Here is a 24,104-nt window from a genome sequence, read left to right as displayed (position 1 = left end):
AGAATCCGAAGAAATGTCGAAATATCTACCATGCCTGCTATCTCGAAAAAAATCCTTTGCCACGCATCCTTTTTTTTTAATGTCAGGGTAGCCAGAGTGGTCTAAATGGTACGAAAATTGTCTTTTAGCTCACTTCGCGAAGTATTTTGTGCACCCTTTGAGAGAGAACAATTTATTTTTTTCTATTCTGAAAATCAGATCTTTTTCATGAATTTATAAATCTGTATCTATGTTATAGATGGCTAGTCTAAAAGGTCACAATAATTATCTAAGCTCATTTTCTACCAGTTTGAAAGTAACCCACGAACAGAATTCTTTTTTAATTGCAAAAACTAACACTCTCTTTGCTAATGTCCGCTAGTACTTTTTTGACCGATTTCTGGACTCCACTCTCTTCCATAGTAATGAAACGATGCATAAGATCCCCATTAACTTTTCTAAAAAGCTCGCAATATTGCTGGGAAAGTCACAAATTCTGAGGCCGAAAAGTTCAACCAAAATATTGCTCAAACTGCCTACTGAGATCCTTAGAATTTCTACTAAATCTGTCCTCAAAAAGGATATCATGTATTTTTGATGTGATTTCTGGTGTAGATGCGCTTTTTGGACGTCCTTCACTTGGATCTATCGCCTTCACCACTTGTATGACCACATTTAATGAAAATGAAGACCCCGCCCTCGATCCTATCCCCACAAAGCTTTTAAAAGGGACATTCGCCAAAATAATGGCCTGAAGATGTCAAGAATAGGTGGGAACTTCTGAGGCCGCGCCTCACTGAACCTCTGAGGTAGGGGAAACAAGGATCGAGGTTGCGATCCGTGGTGGATCCTCCCTCTCGATCGCGGCACTCGAGATTTACGGCTTCACGCACGCGGTCGAGCCGTTTTTTACTTTCAAATTTACCTTGCGAGTGGTCATATCGTCGAAGCCATCACTATTATAGGGAATGAGGGTTTGCGTGAATTGGCTTGAGCAGTGAAAAATCTCCTCACTGATTTCAATCTTTGGACACTAAAAAGTTAGAATATGGTCGACAATTTTCAAAGAACTTCACCGTGTATCTAGTCAATACTGGTGCACTGCCTGATCTTTGGGTCGCTTCACAAAAATATTCTATTAGGTACAAATATGTGTAGTTCGTCGTTTCGAATCGCCAATTGTCCGGGAAGCTAAGAATTAGCGGAAATACCAATATATTCGGAAATTGAAGGCAGTAATTAGTTAATGGACGAATCTGTATTGTCATACCAGATCAAAGCCTTTCTTTAAGTCAAAAAGGTGATCTACTGTAGGCTCCTACAATTAATCCCAAGAAAACGTGAGCATTTAAGATGACCTAATTGATTCCAGGATATTGTTGGAGTTATCGCAATTTTGACAAGTGTCCTCCGCGAAAAATTTAGCAAGTGATTATCAGGAAGAAAATTCTCATTCTTTTTAAGGTTTTATGGGAAACCTACATACAACTCATTTGACGTTGAACCGGACTAAATGAAAAGCAACTACTCCCGTGTTTTATGATCCCCGAACCCCTCAAGTGTACAAAAAAGAGACTAACGGTTTCGTCCAGGGCAGAGGCAACTCATCAGGCACTACCTCACCTCTGCCATCTTTATTTTTGTATACCTGGGTGCTATGCCTCAAGCGAGGGGCGCGTGGACCATAAAATGTGGGAATAAGTCGCTCTCCATTTGATCTGATCCAACATCCAACAATGTGGGCTTAGGATCACTCATATCCCAAACAAATATTTATGTTTTAGGGTAGGATGTGATTTCAACTAGCAGTCTTGCCAAGTCGCAGAGGGATTCTTCTGGATTCCCTGTATCTTTTCGAATTAAATTTCATTGAGCACAGTTCGTTACAGAAATGATGGGATTGCAGAAGTTGGGCTGCGTGTGTATCGACCCGAAGTCGCCACATAACAGACTGCTCAATGAATTTCTTGGTTTGATAAAAGAATATTATTTGATGGTTTGAAATGCATTTCATTATTCAATATATTCTCGCCGAACTTCTTCTAGTTTATGGATTTGGTTCTTGATGTAAGAATCCGAAGAAATGTCGAAATATCTACCATGCCTGCTATCTCGAGAAAAATCCTTTGCCACGCATCCTTTTTTTTTAATGTCAGGGTAGCCAGAGTGGTCTAAATGGTACGAAAATTGTCTTTTAGCTCACTTCGCGAAGTATTTTGTGCACCCTTTGAGAGAGAACAATTTATTTTTTTCTATTCTGAAAATCAGATCTTTTTCATGAATTTATAAATCTGTATCTATGTTATAGATGGCTAGTCTAAAAGGTCACAATAATTATCTAAGCTCATTTTCTACCAGTTTGAAAGTAACCCACGAACAGAATTCTTTTTTAATTGCAAAAACTAACACTCTCTTTGCTAATGTCCGCTAGTACTTTTTTGACCGATTTCTGGACTCCACTCTCTTCCATAGTAATGAAACGATGCATAAGATCCCCATTAACTTTTCTAAAAAGCTCGCAATATTGCTGGGAAAGTCACAAATTCTGAGGCCGAAAAGTTCAACCAAAATATTGCTCAAACTGCCTACTGAGATCCTTAGAATTTCTACTAAATCTGTCCTCAAAAAGGATATCATGTATTTTTGATGTGATTTCTGGTGTAGATGCGCTTTTTGGACGTCCTTCACTTGGATCTATCGCCTTCACCACTTGTATGACCACATTTAATGAAAATGAAGACCCCGCCCTCGATCCTATCCCCACAAAGCTTTTAAAAGGGACATTCGCCAAAATAATGGCCTGAAGATGTCAAGAATAGGTGGGAACTTCTGAGGCCGCGCCTCACTGAACCTCTGAGGTAGGGGAAACAAGGATCGAGGTTGCGATCCGTGGTGGATCCTCCCTCTCGATCGCGGCACTCGAGATTTACGGCTTCACGCACGCGGTCGAGCCGTTTTTTACTTTCAAATTTACCTTGCGAGTGGTCATATCGTCGAAGCGCTCAAAGGATCCCCCCACATTCCCAAGTCTGGCTAACATTGGATTGTGTTGTACTCTATTTAATGTTACATCTTAAAGCGATAGAATTCAAGGGTTGTTAATAATAATAATAAGTTAATAATTAACGAATTGCAATATAGGACGAAAAGACCGAGAAACAACTGTGGAATAGCGAAACATTATGAATAATTTCTTCAAACCAGATTGTATGTTCGAAGACATAAGTGCAAGTGCAAACAACTATTGAAAGCATTGTTTGAGGTATCTGAAAATAGCAAAGTACGAAAGCGTCTGAAGATCTGGCAGACCACAAAAATGAACTGGAAGTCAAAAACGAAAAATAATAGTGCAAAAAATAAAAAGAAAACATCCTCTGAACTTTCAGATAAAAGTCGTTTTCACAGATGAAACAAATTGAATATATTTAAATCGGACGGTAAACATATGGAAGAAAAAAGGCTGCAAAATGCTATATACAAAGTTATGGCCCTACAACACTCCAAAGCTCCAATATTTCCAATTCTTTACTACAATCGTGATCAACCCTGTATTAAACATTCTATTTAGATTAGCGAAACAAACGTATTTCCACCTTAATGCTAAGCTCACCATCAACCTAATGGTGGACTACATCAAGTGCACAGCAACTTGCTGCACTACTTTTTATGCGCGGACCCCTCGTTCATAGGCAAACCCCCATGAAAACAAAAAGGACTGCTTTTCGGTCACGCTGCTCACAAGATGGAGGCGTCTGATGAATTATGCCACCATCTTGGATGAAAATGTCTAGCCTTTTTCTATATTCTTTCTAGAATAACATCTTACCTCTCAAAAGACAACATCCTGTAACACTTTTTTTATCTCCTGAGCTTTACTTTTTTGGATCTGTCGCTTTCATTACCTTTCGCCATAAATACTGACTCAGAATAGTGTCGTCCTAACCGAATTTTGCTTTCGAAAGTCTCCAGAAGTGTGTATTAGAGATAATAATTGTCTTGCACAAAATGTTTTGAACACACACAAGCGCTTCTGAAGTCAATCTTCCTGCACTGTTCACAAAGTTTTCTCCACTCCTTGCAAATTTTCTCATTCTTCGGAAAACGAAAGAATCTCAAGATGATACCTTTTTTGCCTTGATCACAACCATTTATCGCTCACTTCTACAGAAATTTGTCTTGATAAAACCACAAATTTTAACATTTCTCAATGAAATATTCGCAATGATTTTCACATCGACGACCCAAGGGACGTCACCAAGTTCAAATATGGCGGACATGATGTTCAGATATTACCTTGCCCAGTCTGTGTACACTGGCCCAAGCGTTAAAATGCCGTTTATTTTTGTTCTCTAAGACGAAGAGTGACCCGCTTTAGGGTTTTTGTAACGTGAAATGCCATTCTTGAAGCGCGAGCCTTTGGTTTCAGACTTGTTAACAGCTTAACCACTTCCAACACCCTCTTACGTATGGATTCCGAATGCACGAGTACTTCTTTACAGAGAAAAGTATTTCTTTTGGATGGATGACCTACCATACAAATGATACGAACCGAGGAAAAGGACAACCCGAACTGGCTTTTCTATTTTGAAAAGGGAACAAAATATAAATTCCAGCCCGGCACGATGACATTGTTTACGCTCTTCCTCCTAATTCCGGTTTAATTCCCCCATATGTCTTTTTTCTGCGCATGACCGTTTAATATAATTTTATATGAAAAACAATGGGCTAAATCAACTTAGCTTAATGTCAGAAATAATACCCAGACAACAAAACAAACTAAGGCAGCAGAACAAAATACCAAAGCAAAATATTTGAACAATGTGAAAAATTTGAATGACCGAGTTCAAGTATGAAACCAGTAAAGTAAACTTGCGGCCGGTACGTATTTGTCTGCAAAACAAAAACAAACAAATGGCGAATGCTACAACAGAGTTAACACTTTAAGACCTTGACGTTCTTATTGGACGAAGCTAACGAACTGATTGTCATATGCGAAGACACATGTCATGATTCATAGACCATAGGCCAGCGCTCCAAGACGACCTCAACATCTGTGTTAATACCATACATCAGTACTTTTCTATTATTAACACGCATTTCTTCACCTTGATTCACTTTGGGGTTTCGACAGAATTATATTGCATAACTGAAAACGGATTGTCCTCAATTATGAGATTTTATAATTATTCTTGGAGTTACCACAACTTAAGATTATGTACATAAATTCAGTAAGAAAGATAGATGTCTTCAAGGAGTCTCAGGTAGTTTTGGTAAACACAGAAGACCAAAACCAATGGTTATGTGGGTAAAGTGCTTTCTTCTACAGCATCATTTCACTCATCACCGATGGTTGTTCACTTACTTAAAAACAGTAGCCACTTTCACAAGTTTATTGCATTAAACTAAATTTAAATTCGTGTTTCCATTGAAAAAGTCCAGAAGCACTGATACATGAAATTACTGCATTATGTACAACTCAAATAAAATTAAAAATTACAATGAAGAGATCTGTTCATAATTTCCGCAATTATGAGGCTGTTTTTTATGCAATTTCTGCTTTCGCACAAAAAAAAAATCTACGGGGGTGAATCAAAATAATTTTTTTTTTTTCTCTGAACGCCTAAATTTACAGGGAGAGGGGTGAAATATTGTTTCGTGCTTTGCTGCACAAATAATTCCGCAAAAATCCGCTAGAAGCTTTTTTAGCTGTCCCAAAAGGAAACATTCACATGCGGATCGCGGTCACCCAAGTAAATTCAGTTCCTTAGGACTCACTGAGATAATAGCGGTAACTGATATCTCAAGGTACCATGAAGCTGGGTCCTTGTTTCAGCACTGCTCATTGATAAGCTCTAAATCAGCTTTGATCTCAGGAGCGAACTGCATTAGCAACTCGTGAGCGGTTGCACTCCGGTGCATTAATTTGTAGAATGCGAATCATGTTGACCGCGTCCTAGCTCTTTCCAGTTCTACTCTGAAGACTGCACACTGTCCCCAGCCCGTAGTGTGCGCAACGTTTTCATAAGACGCGAGACGATCCCCGAATAGGACGCAACTCGTTGCGGATGTTCCCTTTATGGCCTGCCTGACCGCATTTGCGGCATGTTGCCCTTCAATCACATCCCTAACAGAGCAGAAGCGTGCCCATAATCCAAAAATCTGTAACATTTGGTTGAGGCGACCCGGATTCGTATCCAACACAGTACCCAACCAATTCTGTTGGTTCCCGCTCCTGAGAAGCTTCCTCGCGTATTGCCCCGCAACCTCCACTACAGCGATTTTTTTACCCCGGCAGCTCGCAGAGGTGATACCAATCCGAACATTGATTACCTCGCGTTTGATGGCGTCTTGTAGCACGTTTGTTTCTGTAAGGTAGCCACAGTCTTGAATTTCTAGAGAGCGCGTGAAATCCAGGCTAGAAACCAAAGCTTTCTGCCCCAGAAGCTCCTTGACTGCTTCTCAGAGCGTACCGTTATTTGTTGTCCTGGGGCCTAGTTCAACTAAGACTTCACCACTCTTAGCTTTTCGAATGGAAGACGCTTCTGTTCTGCTATCCTCGGGCTTGATCTTGTAACGAATTTCGCTGAGGACTTCCGCAAAGGTTTTGGTGGAAGCAAAACGGTCGGCTTAAGAAGCAGAGCTGGCTGTCTAGTCCTCCTTCCTCTTCCCACCTTTTCTTTTAATACTCCATCCTTCGTGTCCGCCTTAATTTTAAACAGAGTTGAAAAAAGAACTAGGTTTTTTGCCTTATCCTGTAAATATTTTTATTTTTTCCCCGCATACAATTGTTTCCGAGACCACGTGCCTCCTTCCTCAGCGCTAGTACCTAATCTAAGTTCTCAACTTGTTAGCACTGATGAAGGGAATAAGTGGTTCCCGAAATATCGGTATTTGCTAGAATAAATATTCACACCAACGAAAAAGAAACAACAAGTTTTTATTATTTCAGATAATTAATCGTTGGAAACACCGCATAATTTCACTCAGAAGTTAAGTTTGTTTTTTAAGGAACATTTATATGTCTTCATAAAGCTGCTGACGAAAGCCGTCCCACCCTTCGTAAGAGAAAAGGGTATGATCGTCGTTGTCCGCCACTCCATTGCAGTTGCAGAACACACATCAACGTTGCTCCCATAAAGAAACATCTCCTAATAGATAACCTCCATAACAGCATCCACTGTAGATCTCCCTGTTCTGAACCCGACCTGCTTTGGGGATAAGTCCCCGGTAGCGCAGATCGCTACGGCGAGTCTACTCCTGATGAGCCTCTCGAGCACTTTCCCAGCCGTTTCAAGTATACACAGTGGTCGATATACAGACGTGAGCTCTGGGTCTATTTTTCCAAAATACCCTCCTTCAAGCAAGCGTTGAACGCCCCAAGCAGCAAGCCTGGCCGTCGATGGAACACCAGTTTGTAAACTTCCGAAATGCCATGAGGACTTGGCGCCTTCTTATTTTTCATAGTAATAACCCTTTCTTCGAGCTCTCGGGCAATCATCCGCGATCCCGCACAGGATATAATTTCCATACAATGCGGTCCACCAAGCTTATAGCCAAATCCTTAGGGGTCCTCATTCACCTCGTTGACAAGGTTCTGACCAACGCAATAACAAATTTACTTTTGTCACCATATTTGCTCATTGACTGTCAGGGTCACAGTTACTGATACTTACATGAAACAAGAAAGTTACTTAAACTGCTTGAATTTCTTCCCTTTTCTACCGAAGTGATCTAGTAAATATTTTTTGTCTAGGGGTTGAAGGAGTCCCTAGACTGCCATCCATTTGATGGCGGATCAAACCAATTGGAAGAAACTTTTAAACATAGTTTTCAGTCCATAGAAGAGAGAAAAAAGAGAAGCAGGATGTGAACTATCGGTACATTACAGGCAACAGCAGGTGACCGGAATACAGGAGATCCTTCAATGCAAATCGCTGATGATATTGATATAAATCAGCCTCAATCACTGCCAGGGCCTTTGATCCTCGCAAATTATCCGCAAGAAAAACATCGAACCGGCATTATTTAGCAGTCATATCGAAATTACAATGGCCGCCTATGGATCAAAGACCAAATGGGCCAGGCAGCGCTATGGGCTTGAAATACTGGAACATCTGGAAGATAGATGCATAAATGCAAACGTGGACTTGTTTTCCTCGAAACATCCGCCGAGCAAAACGTGGTACTCTAGAGATAGACAGGGTAGGAACTTCATACACTTTTAGAGAAAAGGGTCTGACGGGTGTAGTAAAACTGACATACATAAGCGCCGCTTTAGCCAGCAGAGTCGCTAGGCAAGTTAGTGAGGACTATACTATTCCCGGATGGACCGGACGGATAGTTTCTCAAATCACCCGACGAAGTCGACTGCTCCCCAGATAACCCAACTACTGGTGGAACAATGTAATCGCAAGTTTGAAAGCCACCTGTTTTTGAGGGAAAGCGCCCTGGCGACCGTCAGGAGGAGACGCATAAACAACTGCGTGGCAAAAATAAGCCTCCTAAATGAGATTATTGCTGCCACTCTTTTTCCTCAGCACGCGGCAGTAAGGAAACGGTTGTCTAGTTCAACAAGCGGGTAATACCTCCAGTAACTATGGAGGAACTTAAATATGTGGTAGGATCGGCGGCAATTAGGCCAGGTCTAGAAGGCGTACCTAACAGAAATTTGAAGGTGACAGTGAAGACTTCACCCTACACCATCGAGGCTTGCCAAAAAAAGAAATATTCCATCTTCAGCGCAAAAAAATAAAAGTGATGCATTTTTGCATTTGATTTATTGGAACGTCAGTGTGATTTCTGGCGCGTTTCCGTTCCCTAATTTCCAAGCTGAAATTAAACACACCATTCGAACTTGACAATTTCTAATTTCCACAAGCTATAGAAACGTCAGCCCTTTTCGCGACCAATTTCCTCCTCAAGTAAAAACGACCTCCCATCCCATCTCCACTTCATCAGCTGTCTCCCCAATCAGCCGGTCAGCGGTTCCGTTCATTTTTAACTCCACTGACGCTGGCCTTGAACTTCAAATTCAAGTCGGCTCAGCAGAAGCAAAAATCAGCTAAAGCATGGCTAAATGCATGCATATTCTTTATAGCCCAGGTAAACCGATGCGCCTATGTGCATTCAACAATACGCAACCGGTGCTAATTAAAGTACCAACACAAAAAAGTCAACGTACATTTGCCCCCAGTCAATGTTCGATAACAACCAAAAATTGTTAGTAAATGCAAATTGAAGTTTGTTGAAATGAAATAGGATTTTTTAAATGTAGGGGAAAGCGACCAGTTATTAGGTTTTTCTTTTAAAAATAATTAAAGTTAGGTATTGTATTCTAAATGGTAAATGTTGGATTCAAAGGAAAGTCAGAATAGAAATTATGTAATTGAGAAGGGTAATTGGGAAAGTTAAAGAATGTTATAATGAAAAAAATACCAAATAAGGAAGATTACATATTATTGAATGCACCCGCTCCTATCGGATGGAACCTGGCAAAGGCGAACGACATACCGACCATATTGCAAAACTGCGGACACTACAAGCAATAAAAATCACAAAAGCAAAAGGAGTAACTCGAACACTACTCCTGCCCATCCTCTTTCATTCAGTGGAAAAATGGATCTTAATAGTTTGAAATGTATCCGTGGTGAAAACTATGCAGAAAATACGACCTCAGAAAAAAATTTGGACCACTAATAATTATCGAATTGTTTTCCGACACAATAACATTATTTCCCTTTCATATAAATTAAAAAAATACAACAAACCTATTTTAATTGTAAGCGCATATGGCTTAAACAATTTCAACACTCTCAACGAAAAGATAAGATACTCATAACGATCTGACTTTCTGTTTGTTGCAGTTGATCTGTAACATTTGTAATGATGCAAACAAATGAGGTCAATACACTGCATTGACATAAACTTTGCAAGATTATCGTCCAAATTAATTAAACCAGTAATTAGCAACCTAAAAAAATAACAGGCATAGTTTCAAACTTTGCTCAATACGGCCGGCATGAGCAGCAAAAAAAGACTCTTCAAATTTATTACAGAATAAAATATGACGATAAAACCAGCAAATCTCCAGTAAAAGGTTGCAATTAGAGATCAGATTGTGAAAGTCATTGGTGTACCGACAGATCTATGGCTCAAAGATGTAAAATACCTTCTTCTCTTTTGATCCATCTTATGACCATGAACTAAAAGGTATGTTTTTCCCAACGATCCACCAATACAAAAACACACACCTCAATCAGGCCTCGCACTTTCAGCTCCACTTAAAGATTATATTATGCAGAAAATTTCAAATAAAAGATATTATAAGTAGCATCTTAGAGCGACTGCAATGTGCAAATGATAGTGAGTATTTAAAAGTGAAAGTCCAATAAATGATGTGTAGAAAATGAAATTGGTACTTATGTGGTCAATAGAGAATTTTATTGGCAATGCATTCAAGATACTGAATGGCAATCAGATCGATTGAATTCCGAGATTTCACTATCACAGCGGTTGTTATCGGTGCCTTTTGACCACATACTGAAGTGGATTTAATTACGATGGTGAAAACAATTTATAAAACTCAACTTTTTATGTCAAATTTCAAAATCCGCTCGTATTTTATTTACAAAAGTGCATACACGTTGATTTTGTGAATAGATATTGGGCACGGCGAAGGACAATGGAAATGTTGCTCAATTACCTGATTAGGTAGTCAGCGAGATATTCATTACTTTATTCCTGAGTGTGAATATAAGATGGCAATAGTGCCTAGCCTTCATGTCGTCATTAATGCTTGACAAAGTAGTTCAACCAAAGAAATGAAGGCCCAAGGCAGTAGGATTTAACTACAATCGGCAGACATGCTAAATCATCAACTTTTGATATTTATACATATAGTTGCAACTGCTGTTAAGAGTATCTATAAATCCGTGGTATAATAGAAAGCATCTTCAAACGACAATCTCTACATTATCCTTCACAATATTAAATATCTACCAAAGGACGCAACAGAAATCCTCGCGATCACTCATTAAAGGATACTTCCAAAGCTGCCCCTATTATAAGCATGAAATAAGAGCGCACGCACGGAGTATAAGGAGTGGCAGTGGATAGGTCACATAGTAAGAGTGAAATGGACCCATCTCCTCAGCCACCTAAGCCATGTTGAGATGGATGTCAACAGAGTTGCCGTAGAAACGCGAGATACAATCCAGTTAAGGCGGAATGTAGGCTTCACGCAAAGCTCTATAGATGCTGAACCACATTGTCAGAAAACGGCAATGATGACGTGTAGAGGTGGTTGATGCGTTATACCCCATGAACTTGAACTGAAGTATTTTCAAACGGCGTTGTGATCATGCTAAAGATCATAAAATTGTATGACACAATCTTTTTAATCTGGGAAAGGTGCCTTGCCTTCTTCTTCCATTCTATGTGTCTTGTTTTCCCGGAATCGCCTCTATTTTTTGTCACTTGACGATTTTCAACAAATCGTTCACATATCTGACCCAAATTGCCAGTAGTGCACCAGCCTCCACGAGTTCAGTCTCCAGGTTTTCCATAAGTTTTTCACATAACGGCGGAGAGAGGAAGTTGACCATCTCACCCTGGAAGTTTTTATGTATGTATGTATTCCTGAATGCACACAGTCTAACTCATACATATGAATGCCAGTTTTCTGTACAATTATTTCCAGATCTTTCAACTTTGCATCTGGTACTAACTGTTCTCCCAGATGCCTCGATCTACTTTGCGTTCCATCACACTCCGCACAAAACCTGCAGGCAATGTCCGTAGATATTCCTAGCTTCCCTAGGTGATAGTTTAGCTGACAGTTACCAGTAAGAATTCCCCCTATGACTCGGAGGTTCTTTTTGGTGAGGTTTAAGCAATCCTTTGTGCGCGTGGGTTCGTATCCCTCAATAAACACCCTGGACTGATCCACTCCTGGTAGGCCCGCCCAGTATAGTTCCCTCAATCGTTCCTCTTCATTTTTTAATATCATAGCCATGAAACCGTTTCCGATTCCAAAGAAGGGTTCTGGCCCGTGTAAAGGGGGCCCTGCTCCCTACTTGGCTAGTTCGTCCACTGCCTCGTTGCCTTCCAACCCAGCATGGCCTGGAACCCAAAGTATCCAGACCTTGCTGGACGCGCCGAGTGTATTCAGTCTCTCAAGGCATTCCCACACCAGTTTAGAGTTCACCTGGTTGGACCTAAGTGCCTTGATCGCTGCTTGGCTATCGGTGACAATAGCTATGTTCTGCCCCCTATAGTTCCTTTGCAGATTAAAGGAAGCACATTTGCCTATGGCGTATATATCCACCCGGAATATGCTAGTGTACCTGCCCATTTGCTCAAAGTACATTCTCCTTGGACCAATGACACTGGCACCCACTCCCTCTGCTGTGAGGGATCCGTCAGTGTGCCAAGTAATCAGTTGCTGTTTGCATTCTATCACATAGGGTATCCTCATATTTGCCACTACAGATTAAAACAATGTCGTCCGCGTAACCCTGGACCTGTATTCCAGTATTTTTTAGCACGTCCATTAATTCGTCCACTACCATACTCCACATAAGCGGTGATAGTACCCCGCCCTGTGGATAACCTTGAGTAGTATTCAAGACAATAGAATTTGTACCTGTCGGTACCACAATTCGCCTACTATCTAGCATTTTGCTCATCCAGAAAGCCAGGGTGTTTTCCACTCCCTTGCGACTCAGGTCAATTTATATCTCTATGTGCGATATGTTGTCGAATGTTCCTTCGATATCCAAAAACGTACCCAGTGCTATTTCTTTTGTTTCTTCGGCATCCCGTAGTACATCCGTCAACTGATACAGAGCAGTTTCAGTTGACCGTCCTACCCGGTAAGCGTGTTGACACTGATGTAGGGGATTACGGTTTAGAACGTTAGTTCTAATATAATTGTCTATGATCTTCTCCACCGTTTTGAGTACGAACGATGTTAGACAAATTGGTCTGAAAGATTAAGGGTGAAAAAGATCCTTTTTACCCGCTTTCGGAATAAAGACCACTTTTGCCTGCCTGCATGCCCTTGGTATATATCCCAGGACTATGCCCTCCTTACCACCCTCAGAAGAGACTCTAAGATGATTCCTAGGCCTCTTTGGATTGGTGCTGGGAAGATGTCATCTACTCCGGGTGATTTCAGTAGTTTAAAAGTTCGCACTGCCCACCTTACCCTAGCTCCCGAGCATACCTCTTTTGCTGGTTTCCAATTCTCCTTTCTTCCCCTTTTATTCGTTGTTGGGGTGTCAGGCAGAATGTTGTCGCCTGCCGCCGTGGGGTGGGACACCGGAAGATGAGTTCTGAGAAGCAGGTGTACCCTGTCCTCCTCATTCTCGGTAAATGTCCCATCTTCTCATTCTGGTCAGGTTTGTGTTCCACCATGGTACATCCCTTGATGACTTAACTGTCTTAGCCGGACAGCTGGCCTCATAAGCGTCAATGACGACTGTGTTGACCTTTTCCACCACTGCTTCTAGTTCCAGTTCGCTCCTAATTTCACCGAAAGTGGACCATGTTGTTGCTCAAGTGCGTTGCATAAGATTCCCAATCCATTCTCCTGGGGTTCCTTATTATTCTTTCTATTTCGGAATTACCCTCAATGTCGAATTTGATTATTCTGTGATCAGACATAGAGGGTTCATCCGACACCCTCCAATTCTTGACCATTCCATTTATTAGAGTATTTCCTAGAGTTATGTCTAGTACCTCCTGTCTAGTGCTGATCACAAATGTTGGAGTGTTATATATCTCTAACTTATTGGTAAGAATAAATTCTAGAAGGTGCTCACCTCTACGATTGGTTTTGCGACTTGTTCCGGTGGAGTCCGGATTTCGTCTCCTGGGAAGTATCCCAATGCCACGACTGCCTCTCGAGTGCTCCTCCCCGTTTCCAATGAGACTTGGATAGCCACAAGGTTCCCAGTTAAGAACTCTGAAAGACATATGTATTTTAACTTATGTTTAAGAATTATGCAACTTTTTGGTTTTTCACACGAGGAGTCCCAAATTACCTAAATGCTTCCTCCTTGCAGACCGCGAATCTGCCCCCGGTACACCCAAGGCTCCTGAGCCAGCACTATCCCAATGTTCTCCTTGGAACTTACCCTTGCAATTACCGCAGATGCAGCTTTCGCATGGTGGAGGTTTATCTGGGCTATCTTAGTGCTAGCCATACTTACAGTGATCTAGTCTTTTCATTTATCGATCGGGGAACTTGATCCTTTATATGGTTGACTTTATCGTCGACATGATGCCTTTACTGTCAACAGCGATCAGAGTCGCGGTGGATTCGATGGACGATGTTGTCATCGCGGACATGGCAGCATCCTCATCTTGCGCAGGTACCGCTTCCTTACGGTTCGCAACTAGTGGTCAAGCCGCTACTGAGACGCACATCGACGCCTGCACCAGGCACGACCATTGAAAGGGTGGCTAACGTAACGGCGAAAAAGGCTGTCATGTAGAATAAAAATCTAGGATCTATCTCTCCTGATTTTTCTCAAATTTGTGAGTGGAAATTGCTGGATACTTTCCAAACTGGTAAGGGGGCTCTCCCTCTTTTCTCGTAATGCTTAATTTGTCACCAATAATGTGTATTGTATATTACTGGTCCAAATAGTTTGGCAATGTTACTGATCAGATACCGGTCTATATAAGGAGGGGTCGCCCAATGATTCACTTGACTTCGAAATGAGTATCAGTTTGTGTAGCTGCCTTGCTCGGGAAATTGACGAAATATACTTGGTGCTCTCCTGAGTGACACTTTCAGGGCGATATTCGGGATTCGGTATCCCGACGAAATTAATAAGACTGACTAGGCTGACCCTGACCAATGTGCGAGGCCAGATAAAAGCAGCAGGATCACTCTCAAGACCATTCGACATCAACAACGGTCTACGACAAGGGGATGCGCTATCATGCGTCCTCTTTAACCTGACCCTCGAGAAGGTGATCCGTGATGCTGAGATGAATGCAAGAGGTACGATCCTCTTCAAGTCCACTCAACTACTGGCCTATGCTGACGATATCGACATCATGGGAAGAACCACCCGAGACGTTCAAACTGCCTTCATCCAGATCGAGCGGGCGGCGCGAGATCTTGGGCTGCACATCAATGAAGGCAAGACAAAATACATGGTGGCAACGTCAGCACCGAAGACGAATCAACCAACAACATCAAACCGCACTGGTCAAACACAAGCACGAACAAGAATAAGGATAAGGGAATACAACTTTGAGACCGTTGACAATTTCTCCTATCTAGGGTCGAAAATCACAACCGATAACAACTACGATGATGAAATCCGCGCACGGTTGTTGTCAGCCAACAAAGCCTACTTCAGCTTACAAAGACTGTTCCGCTCGAAACGTCTCACCATAGGGTCAAAGCTCTTACTGTACAAGACTATGATCTTGCCAGTCCTCATGTATTCCTCGGAAACTTGGGTTCTCAGCAAGAAAAATTGCGAACTCTTGGCCGCGTTCGAGAGAAGAATCTTCCGAAGAATTTTTGGCCCCCTACATGAGGATGGACGATTCCGTAGCCTACACAATGACGAAATCTATGAGCGATACCATGACCGTCCGGTTGTGGATAAAATCCGGCTCAATAGGTTACGGTGGGCGGGTCACTTAATCCGTATGGATGAAGATGATCCCACCCGGAAAGTCTATAAGGGCAATATCTATGGTAGGAAAAGAAGACGAGGCAGACCCTGCCTAAGATGGAGCGATGGCGTGGGCCAGGACGCCAGACAGCTTTTAGGGATATCGAATTGGTGGACCTCGGCGCAAAACCGGGATGTCTGGAGTTCCTTATTAAGGCAGGCCTAGACCGGATACCGGTTGTTGCGCCGTTGATGATGATGATGATGAATGTGTATAACACCCTCTGCATTTATCACTTTCTTCTTTTTTCCCGACAAAAAACCAATTCCCCAGCCATGTAGCGCAGCAAAGCAGAGCAGGGCGCCACATGGACAAATTTCCCTTCCGTGGCAGAAGTCCGAAGATTCAAATTTAAAATTTAGAATTTTTATTTCAAATTGAAATATTCGAACCTCAAAAGCGGCCAGGAGAATTCTATTAGTGTAACAGATGCTGCTAAAACTTGGCCGACTGAACGAAGTATTGTGGCACAGCACCACCACCGGTGTTCTCCGTGGCGTATTTGAACTCGCCACGAGAGGGGAAATCCAACGGTGGAAAAATTAGTAACTGAGTTGCCTTTGATCGCCAACGTATCTAAATTGTCTTTAATTGTCTCCAATTAATTTAACGATATTATTGTTAATTAAAAATATGAATAAAATGTTTTAACTAAATTGGTGACCCCCATTAAGGGCGAAACTGATACCTACAATAAGTCAAGTTGAAGAAATTGGAATAAAATTCCCGATTGATTGGAACGAGGAGAAAAGCAGGTTTGTGCGGAAATTTGCAATTGCCACGATTGTGCCCAGATAGAGCGAGGCAGAACAACCAGGATTTGAGCGAGAGCCGACATCGTCGCAGGGCCAGTTTCGGGCTGTTGTGTGTGCCACTCGTTGCGAAGACGGCGAAAGGTGGCTAAACCGTGCGCCAGAAGGAACCAGATGCAGCACCGCGAATGCGGCTTCGAATGAGCGATCGCAAGGTCAGGTCAGGACAGCTCCCTTATAGACTCCACAACCAACCTTAATTCGTCAGGCCAAATCTCATCTCTTCCTAGCAACAATCTCTCCGTACTTTTGGAGGACATTACTGACTCTCGTGTTCGGGCACTCCTCCAAAAATTCAGCCAGGTTACTACCGAATGTAGTCTCTCTAAACCAGTGAGGCATAATGTGCTGCACCACATTAACACTACTGGTTCTCCTATCTTCTCGAAGGCGCGTCCTCTACCACCCCAGAAGCTGGTCCCTAAGCGAAATGGCGAATGGCGCACCTGTAGGGATTACAGAAGGCTAAACGCGCCAGACTGTTGCAGACCGATATCCCATTCCACTCATCCACGACTTTGCGCAGCATCTCGCAAACTGCCGCATCTTTTCGACCTTGGATTTAACCAAGGCGTATCACCAAATACCTATAGCTCCAGAAGACATTCCAAAGACGGCAAGGCAATATGCACACCCTTTGGACTCTTCGAGTTCACAAGGATGAATTTCGGGTTGTGCAATGCGGCGCAAACCTTTCAAAGATCCATCCGCTCGGTCCTGCGAAACTTCGACTTCTGTTTCGTGTATTTGGATGATGTTTTAATCGCTTCTTCCTCAGAGTCTGAGCACTTAGCCCATCTCGAGTGCATTTTTCAACGTCTCCTTTCTCCAAACACAGGCGAGATTCCTCAGCCACTTCATTTCTGCTGACGGAATATAGCCCCAACCAGGCAAGATGCAAGCAATCACAAGCTTCCAGCGTCCGAAAACTGTGAAGGATTTGCGGAGGTTCTTGGGCATGCTAAACTTCTATCGTCGTTTTCTGCCAAAGGCCGCCCAGCACCAGTCCATTTTGAACGCGTACTTGTCTGGCCCCAAAACAAAGGACACACGAAAGATTGTGTGGTCTGAAGAGGCTGTCCGCACGTTTGATAAATCCCGACAACAACTGGCTGATGTTACACTCTTGGCATTTCCGCGATAAGATGCACCTCTAGCCGTTTTTGTTGATGCCTCTGACACGGCAGTAGGTGCTGGTCTTCACCAAAAGGTGAATCAAGTCTGCAGCCGTTCAGCTTCTTCTCTAGACAGTTAAACCCCACTCAACGGAACTACAGCACCTAAGATCGAGAACTGCTCGCCTCGTACTTGAACATTAATTACTTCGGCTTCTCCCTAGAAGACAGGCCTTTCACAGTATTCACGGACAATAAGCCTCTAACGTATGCTTTGAAACAGAAGCCCAACAAAGCGTCCTCTAGTCAGCTTCGACACCTGAGCATTATAAGCCAGTTCTCGTCCGACATACAGCACATGTCCGGCAAGGACAACATAGTTGCTGACGCTGTGTCACGTGTCTCCGAGGTTTACATCCCTGCCACACTCGACGACAAGGCGCAGGAGCTTGGCTATAGCCGAGAAGTCGATGACGCAGTACTTCAGAGCCTCAAATCCAACCCTAAATACAAATTTCGGGAGTTGCCCATCTTCGGCTCGAACCCCTCTCTCTGCTGCGAAGGCTCAGAAAAGGGACCGCGGCCATACATTTCGGCCACCTTTCGCAAGGAAGTGTTCCACGCGGTTCACAACATAGCGCATCCAGGCATCAGGACAACAAATAGGCTAGTCATCGAGAAATACTTCTGGCCCTCCATGAATAAGGACATCATCTCCTGGGGTAGAGAGTGTATCGCTTGCCAGAAGTATGAGGTCACCAGGCATGTAAGGGAAAAAGTAGGCTCATTTCCCCACACTTCCAAGCGATTCCACATCTTAGACCTCGACATCGTAGGTCCTTTGCGAGACTCGCACGGTTTCAAATATTGCCTTACAATCATCGACAGATTTATGCGGTGGCCTGAGGCAATACCTCTGAAGGACATTACGGCGCAATCTTGTGCCGAAGCCCCTTCCCTCGTCGATCCCTTGCTTAGGTGTCCCTGCAGTGATCATCACTGACCAAGGTAATTCGAGTCCACCCTTTTCTCGGAGTTAGGCAAACTCCTGGGTTTCAAACGCCAGCGGACTACGGCATACCACCCGCAATCTAATGGGATGCTAGAACGTTGGCACCGGACGCTGAAAGCCGCCATTATGGCTCGCGACGATCCGTCCGGGGCTCAGGTCTTGCCTTTCATCCTACTCGGTCTACGGACAACCCGCCGAGAGAAATTTGCTGCTAGCCCCGCGGAGCTGGTATACGGGGAGAACCCAAGGCTCCCAAGTGATCCGGTCTTCGACAAGAGATCGGGTCTCACAGACTCGGGATTGCTGCGCCTGCTGAGGGGCAACCTTCGCCGCATTAAAGCCACACCTCCCACTCGACAGTCGTTCGCACCTGCCTGCACGCCCAAGGAGCTGGACATGTGAACGCGCGTCCTGGTCAGGACGGATGCTGTCCGGAAGCCACTGCAGCCTCCATACGAAGGCCCGTACCGTGTTCTCGAGGGGGGAAAGTATTTCTTCCAGCTCGAGATCGGGGGACATAAAAAGGCTGTCTCCTTATCCAGACTGAAGCCCGTGTGCGCCTCAAATCAACGTCGTGATGATGACAAACGCAGTTCCGGGTTCAGTCGCTGAAACCCCTAGGTTTCATCTGGGGGCGGAGTGATATGATACAGCAAGGTTACCAAAACTGAAAATTTATTGCCATATGCAGCCAATATGAGGAGGAGGAAAAGACGCCCTTGCACTTCGGATGCAGCTGCCCGACCTCCTCAGATCTCAGACGAAGATACCTTGGTAAGGTTTTCTTCAACGAAGAAACTGCGCATTCTTTGTCCCTTAAGAATGTTCTCTGAATCTCGAACGCTATGAACGGTTGGAGCTGCGGGTCCCCCATCTAAACTAAACTGACTAGCTTCCCTTTTCATGTTTTGGCTGCACTTAGTGTGGCAATGAACTACTACAGACTACCCTGGCGTGGTGTTGCTCTATGAAAGAGTTAGTCAGTGGTTTTTCGGCGTTAGCGGTAGAAGCAATGGTGAAGTATCAAACACGGTACTGCAATCTGGCGCATAAACGTCTTTCTACATTTTCTATCTACACAAAAGAAGGATGTTCATCCTTTCCGAACCTCTCTCTCAATAAATGTACAAAGTGTCAAGGATCCTCTGAATGCACAATTCTTGATACAGTTATTGGGTACTCACGTATGCAAGGTCAACAAAACATACTTAAATAACTTTCCAAATTACCAACAAGTTATCAAATCGTCTGAACCGCATATAAATCACCAAGATCTTATCTGCTGAAGCGATTAAAGGCCACAAGGGGCGCAAATTTTTTTCCCTCCTAAGATCTCCAATCAATACCTTAAAGTGTGTCTTTTTATTTATAACCTGCCATCATTATTATCAAATTTCACAGATAAGGGAAAATTTTCTACGTCAACGGGTTGTTGTGCTCTGGTCTGGCGGAAACATTTGCACTTTGAACTGAAGCAAGAATTTGCAAGTATTTTACTTCCAACGGTCGCCCCAGTATCTCGCACAATGCTGATGTTGCTCCTAGTAGACGGTAGAGGGCAATAGCTATGCATTGCAGAATATTTATGTAATATTCAATACTCATTGTCAAACTTTTTCCGGGGAAGTTAGTGAATATTTTTCCGCCGGGCAGTTTTCTATTTATATTGATAAGTGAAGAGATAGAAGTGCATTCATTTAAATTAGAAATATTTAAATTTGCGACAAAAATTCGATGAAAATCACCTCGCGCCCAAAAGACGCCCGTAACTATGCTAATCCGAAACTTCCTATTCCGCTCAAGCAGTCACTTGCCGATGCGATCGCCCTCGTTCATTTTATGACGTCGTTTACTCGCTCGCAAATACACTCAGGCTAAATATCGAATTTTTCCACGAAATTCTTATTCCCGACAGCAACCAACACAGAATACAGCAGACCAGATCGACGTGGAGAAAGGCCTCCATCGGACTTCATCGACGAACGGCACCACTCCATGTAATGGCCACACCAATAACAACAACAACAACTGCTGCAGCATCAGTTCCGGCGGCGCCAACGGAGTTCACGGTGGGGAGCCCCAGTGCGGGCCCGTGTCGGCGAAGAAGCCAGGTCGGGCGGCAGTTTGTTTTCGCTACGTCGTCGTGACGGTTATCATTGCGTTCCTCGCTGCCGCCGTTGCAGTTTTGTGGTACTACATGGGTTGGTCGTACGGCTTGCCGGCGCTCATTGTGGCCGTGCTCGGTATCGTCGTGTCGAAAGTTGGCTGGCGCTGGTTCTACATTGCAGCAGTGACGACTCCACGTGATGTGACGTGAGTGAAAGTTTTGTTTTCTTTATTTTTTTTCATTGACAATTACGAATTTTCATGTTTACAAACATCAGATGCAGGAAATGTTTAAAATGTGCGAGTAGGAATGAACCCGGGATCACAGTAGATCTACTATAGGCAGTACCCTTACAAAAATGACCCCACTTGCAAATGTGCTTGCAGAAGCTTATTTGTACACATCAGAGACGCTAAACAAGGAAAAGGCATAATCTTCGTCAAATCGTATTGGTAAGAGAGAGATCGGTGAGCTTTTGCTATTCTGGTACTACGGCGTGCTCACCCATATAGCAAAAAGTTGTTTCACGTATTCACTTATACATAAGCAAAAACTTGCCAATCTCACCAAAACATTGGCAAGTCCGGGCGGTATGTCAAACACAGCTGATCGGGTTTTCGGTACATCTCGCTCATGCTCAAGGGCAAAACAATTTGAAATCGTGTGTACTCGCACTTATTTCCCCCCTTGAGGGGCAAGGGGGAGTGAGGTAGCTGTCTAGTATCTAACTGTGCCCGGGATATACATGAAATGCAAAAGTGCGAGCAGGATGGATAGTGTTGAATGTTTATGCAACACATGTTGCTGCAATTGCTCGACTGTCAAACTGGAGTTTTGCTGAATGTTGAAGAGAAAGTTTATTTTTACCAACGGCGGGGTCGCCAGCTCGTTGCTTTTTGCTTCCTGAAGGTGTAATTAGCTTCTAAGACAAAGTAGGCAATGAATTCATAAGTGCTCGCTGCCTAGCGCTACTCGTGCCATTGGTACTTAACATATTCACTCAACAGGTCGAGTTTCAAGACCGAAATTGTACGCGAAAGTTTTACAAGTCATGACTCGCAAGTCGAGTGGAAGGCCTTGAGGCGCTCCGACGATTATCTTTGAATTATTAATGAGTTTCGGAACCAATTATGTGAATTTCGATGAATTTATTCATTTTCGACAATACAAATTCTGAAACACTCCCGAGACCTGTCCAGAACCTACTTCGCCGGATTTGCATTGACGTAACATTTGAAAAGAAAAAAACCTGACTTGGAACGAAAGTAACAGTCGGAAGGGACCTTGACCGTTGGTATTTATATCGCGGTTTCCTCCAGCTCTGAGAGCATTGAACTCAATGCCAGGAAGCAATCTGTCGGATTGTAGCCATTCACGAAGTCTTTCTTTTGGTAAATCTTCCGAAAACACGTTTTGCGAGGCCGACAGCTTGTGACCATGGCCTCCAAACCTAATCTTCCATTGTTGGGTTGGAAACGTTTTTGCAGTCTCCATTCGATGCCAAATGGCAAACTTGAAATCCATTTGATTCGCCTTTCGATGGCTACATGAGCGTTTGCTGCCAAATGAGCGCAAACCTGAACCGGTCCAAGAGATTGACTCGTGACTGTGTTTAGTTTAGCGATTTTTCTCGAATTGAGTTCATTTTTCATTTTAGATAGAAATTACATTAATTCTAATCATTAGATAGATAGGTAGGTATCAGTGGCCGCTCCGAGGAGTCCAATTAGCGCTGTGGTACCCCGTTTTGATGCCACAAACTCCTAAGACCGTGACTGCTCTTATGAGAGCAGGGAGGCAGGATCTAGCCGGCTCGGATATTCAAAGCCAGCCCGTAGCATTCACGAAGGAAAGCAGCTCTCCCACCCTGCAGCTAGAAATCTCTCTGAGGTCCCCAAAGAATGGTTTTCCCACTGTCCGTAGCTTGACTCTAGCTAGAGCTCCCTAATCGCAGAGGAAGCATCTGAGGGTCCTCCCCCTTCTCCGCTGCTTCGGCAATACCGTAAGGTATGCTGAGTCTGGCGGCATAGACTCCTGCCGTAATCTTGAATGCATTTGCACGCGTCTGACACGAGCTATGTTATAAGCAAGCCAAATCCTCCTTGACACAGCTTCTAAACCTGCGTACGGCCCGCGGCTGCTAAGTAGTACGAATAGACTCCGCCCTTGACAGCAGCCAGCGATACACTGACTGTATCCACCGAAAGGCTGCCAAGAACAGAGCCCCGCCTGGTCAATCCGTCAGCTCGCTCATTCTCCTCTATGTTCCTATGACCGGGAACCCAGAAGAGGGCAACCCTGAGCATGCCGCCCAAACTGTTCAGCGTCGTCTCTACACTGCCCCACCAGCCTGGAGGAAGTGTTCGCTGAGTACAAGTCCTTGATGCCCGCTTTGCTGTCGGTCAGAATGGCTATATTATGCTCGGATCACACTCCAGCCATCGATAGACTTCCAATACCCCTAGTACTTCCGCTGGAAGACCATACGACACGGATACACTGTGTATGAACTATCGGCAACGAATACTGTGTCATAACCTTGCAACACGCTGTCGATCTTCCACTATGCCCTGGTTAGAAATCCACAGCAAAGTTTATCGTGAAATTAAGCTTACGTGTGGCATAGTCCGCTGGGAATGCCCAGATTTGCCAAGGTACTTCGTCTAGGATGTTACTGTGGGTGTAGGTCTTCGCTGTCCAGCATCCGGACTCAGGTAATATGACGGCACTGCGCGCTACAACGTATTTAATGTGGTGGTCTAGGGGGAGGAGATGTAGGAGTACATTCAGAGCATCTACCGGGCAGAACTGCAGAGCCCCAGTAGCACCTGCACACGCGGTTCTTTACATCCTATTAAGCTCCGTTCTATTGTATTTTTTGCTCAAAGCCTGCCATCATACAATAGAGAAGGCATACAGGCCATGTAGGCATAGAAGGGGCATGAGGGCATGCTCCCTGGAGGTCCTTCTGAGATTAACGCCTCTCCATCTGCACATACAGATGCAGGCAAGGAGGGCAATATTCAGGATGGCTGGAAGTATCAGTGAGGCGGGGAAATGCCTCAACCGAAGTAAGATTGATATTCTTTCTAGGCGATATCCCGAATTACTGATACCAAGGGATAACATGACAACGAGGTTTTATTTCGGTAAGAAGTTTGAAACACGTTGGAGTAACAAGGCAAGCTGGGAAAGCGTGGCTACTACATACGGCTTAAACCAGCAAATGATTACTTGGTACACTGACGGATCCCTCACAGCAGAGGGAGCGGGTGCCGGTGTCATTGGTCCAAGGAAAATGTACTTTGAGCCAATGGGCAGGTACACTAGCATATTCCAGGCGGAAATATACGCCATAGACAAATGTGCCTCCTTTA

The 24,104-nt window shown here is 43.7% G+C and overlaps 1 protein-coding gene across 1 annotated transcript in view; it reads left to right on the top strand.

The window, feature by feature from the left end:
• LOC119653922 (long-chain fatty acid transport protein 4) overlaps positions 1-24,104 on the top strand; it is a 95,864-nt gene that overhangs the window by 59,248 nt on the left and 12,512 nt on the right. The window contains exon 2 of the mRNA XM_038059082.1: positions 20,536-20,933. Coding sequence (XP_037915010.1) covers positions 20,536-20,933 — 398 coding nt within the window. The remainder of the gene's footprint in view (positions 1-20,535; positions 20,934-24,104) is intronic.

This window comes from Hermetia illucens, chromosome 4, assembly GCF_905115235.1.
Source record: "Hermetia illucens chromosome 4, iHerIll2.2.curated.20191125, whole genome shotgun sequence".
In the NCBI taxonomy this organism is placed as follows: Eukaryota; Metazoa; Arthropoda; class Insecta; order Diptera; family Stratiomyidae; genus Hermetia; species Hermetia illucens.
This window is presented reverse-complemented; position numbering and strand designations above follow the sequence as displayed.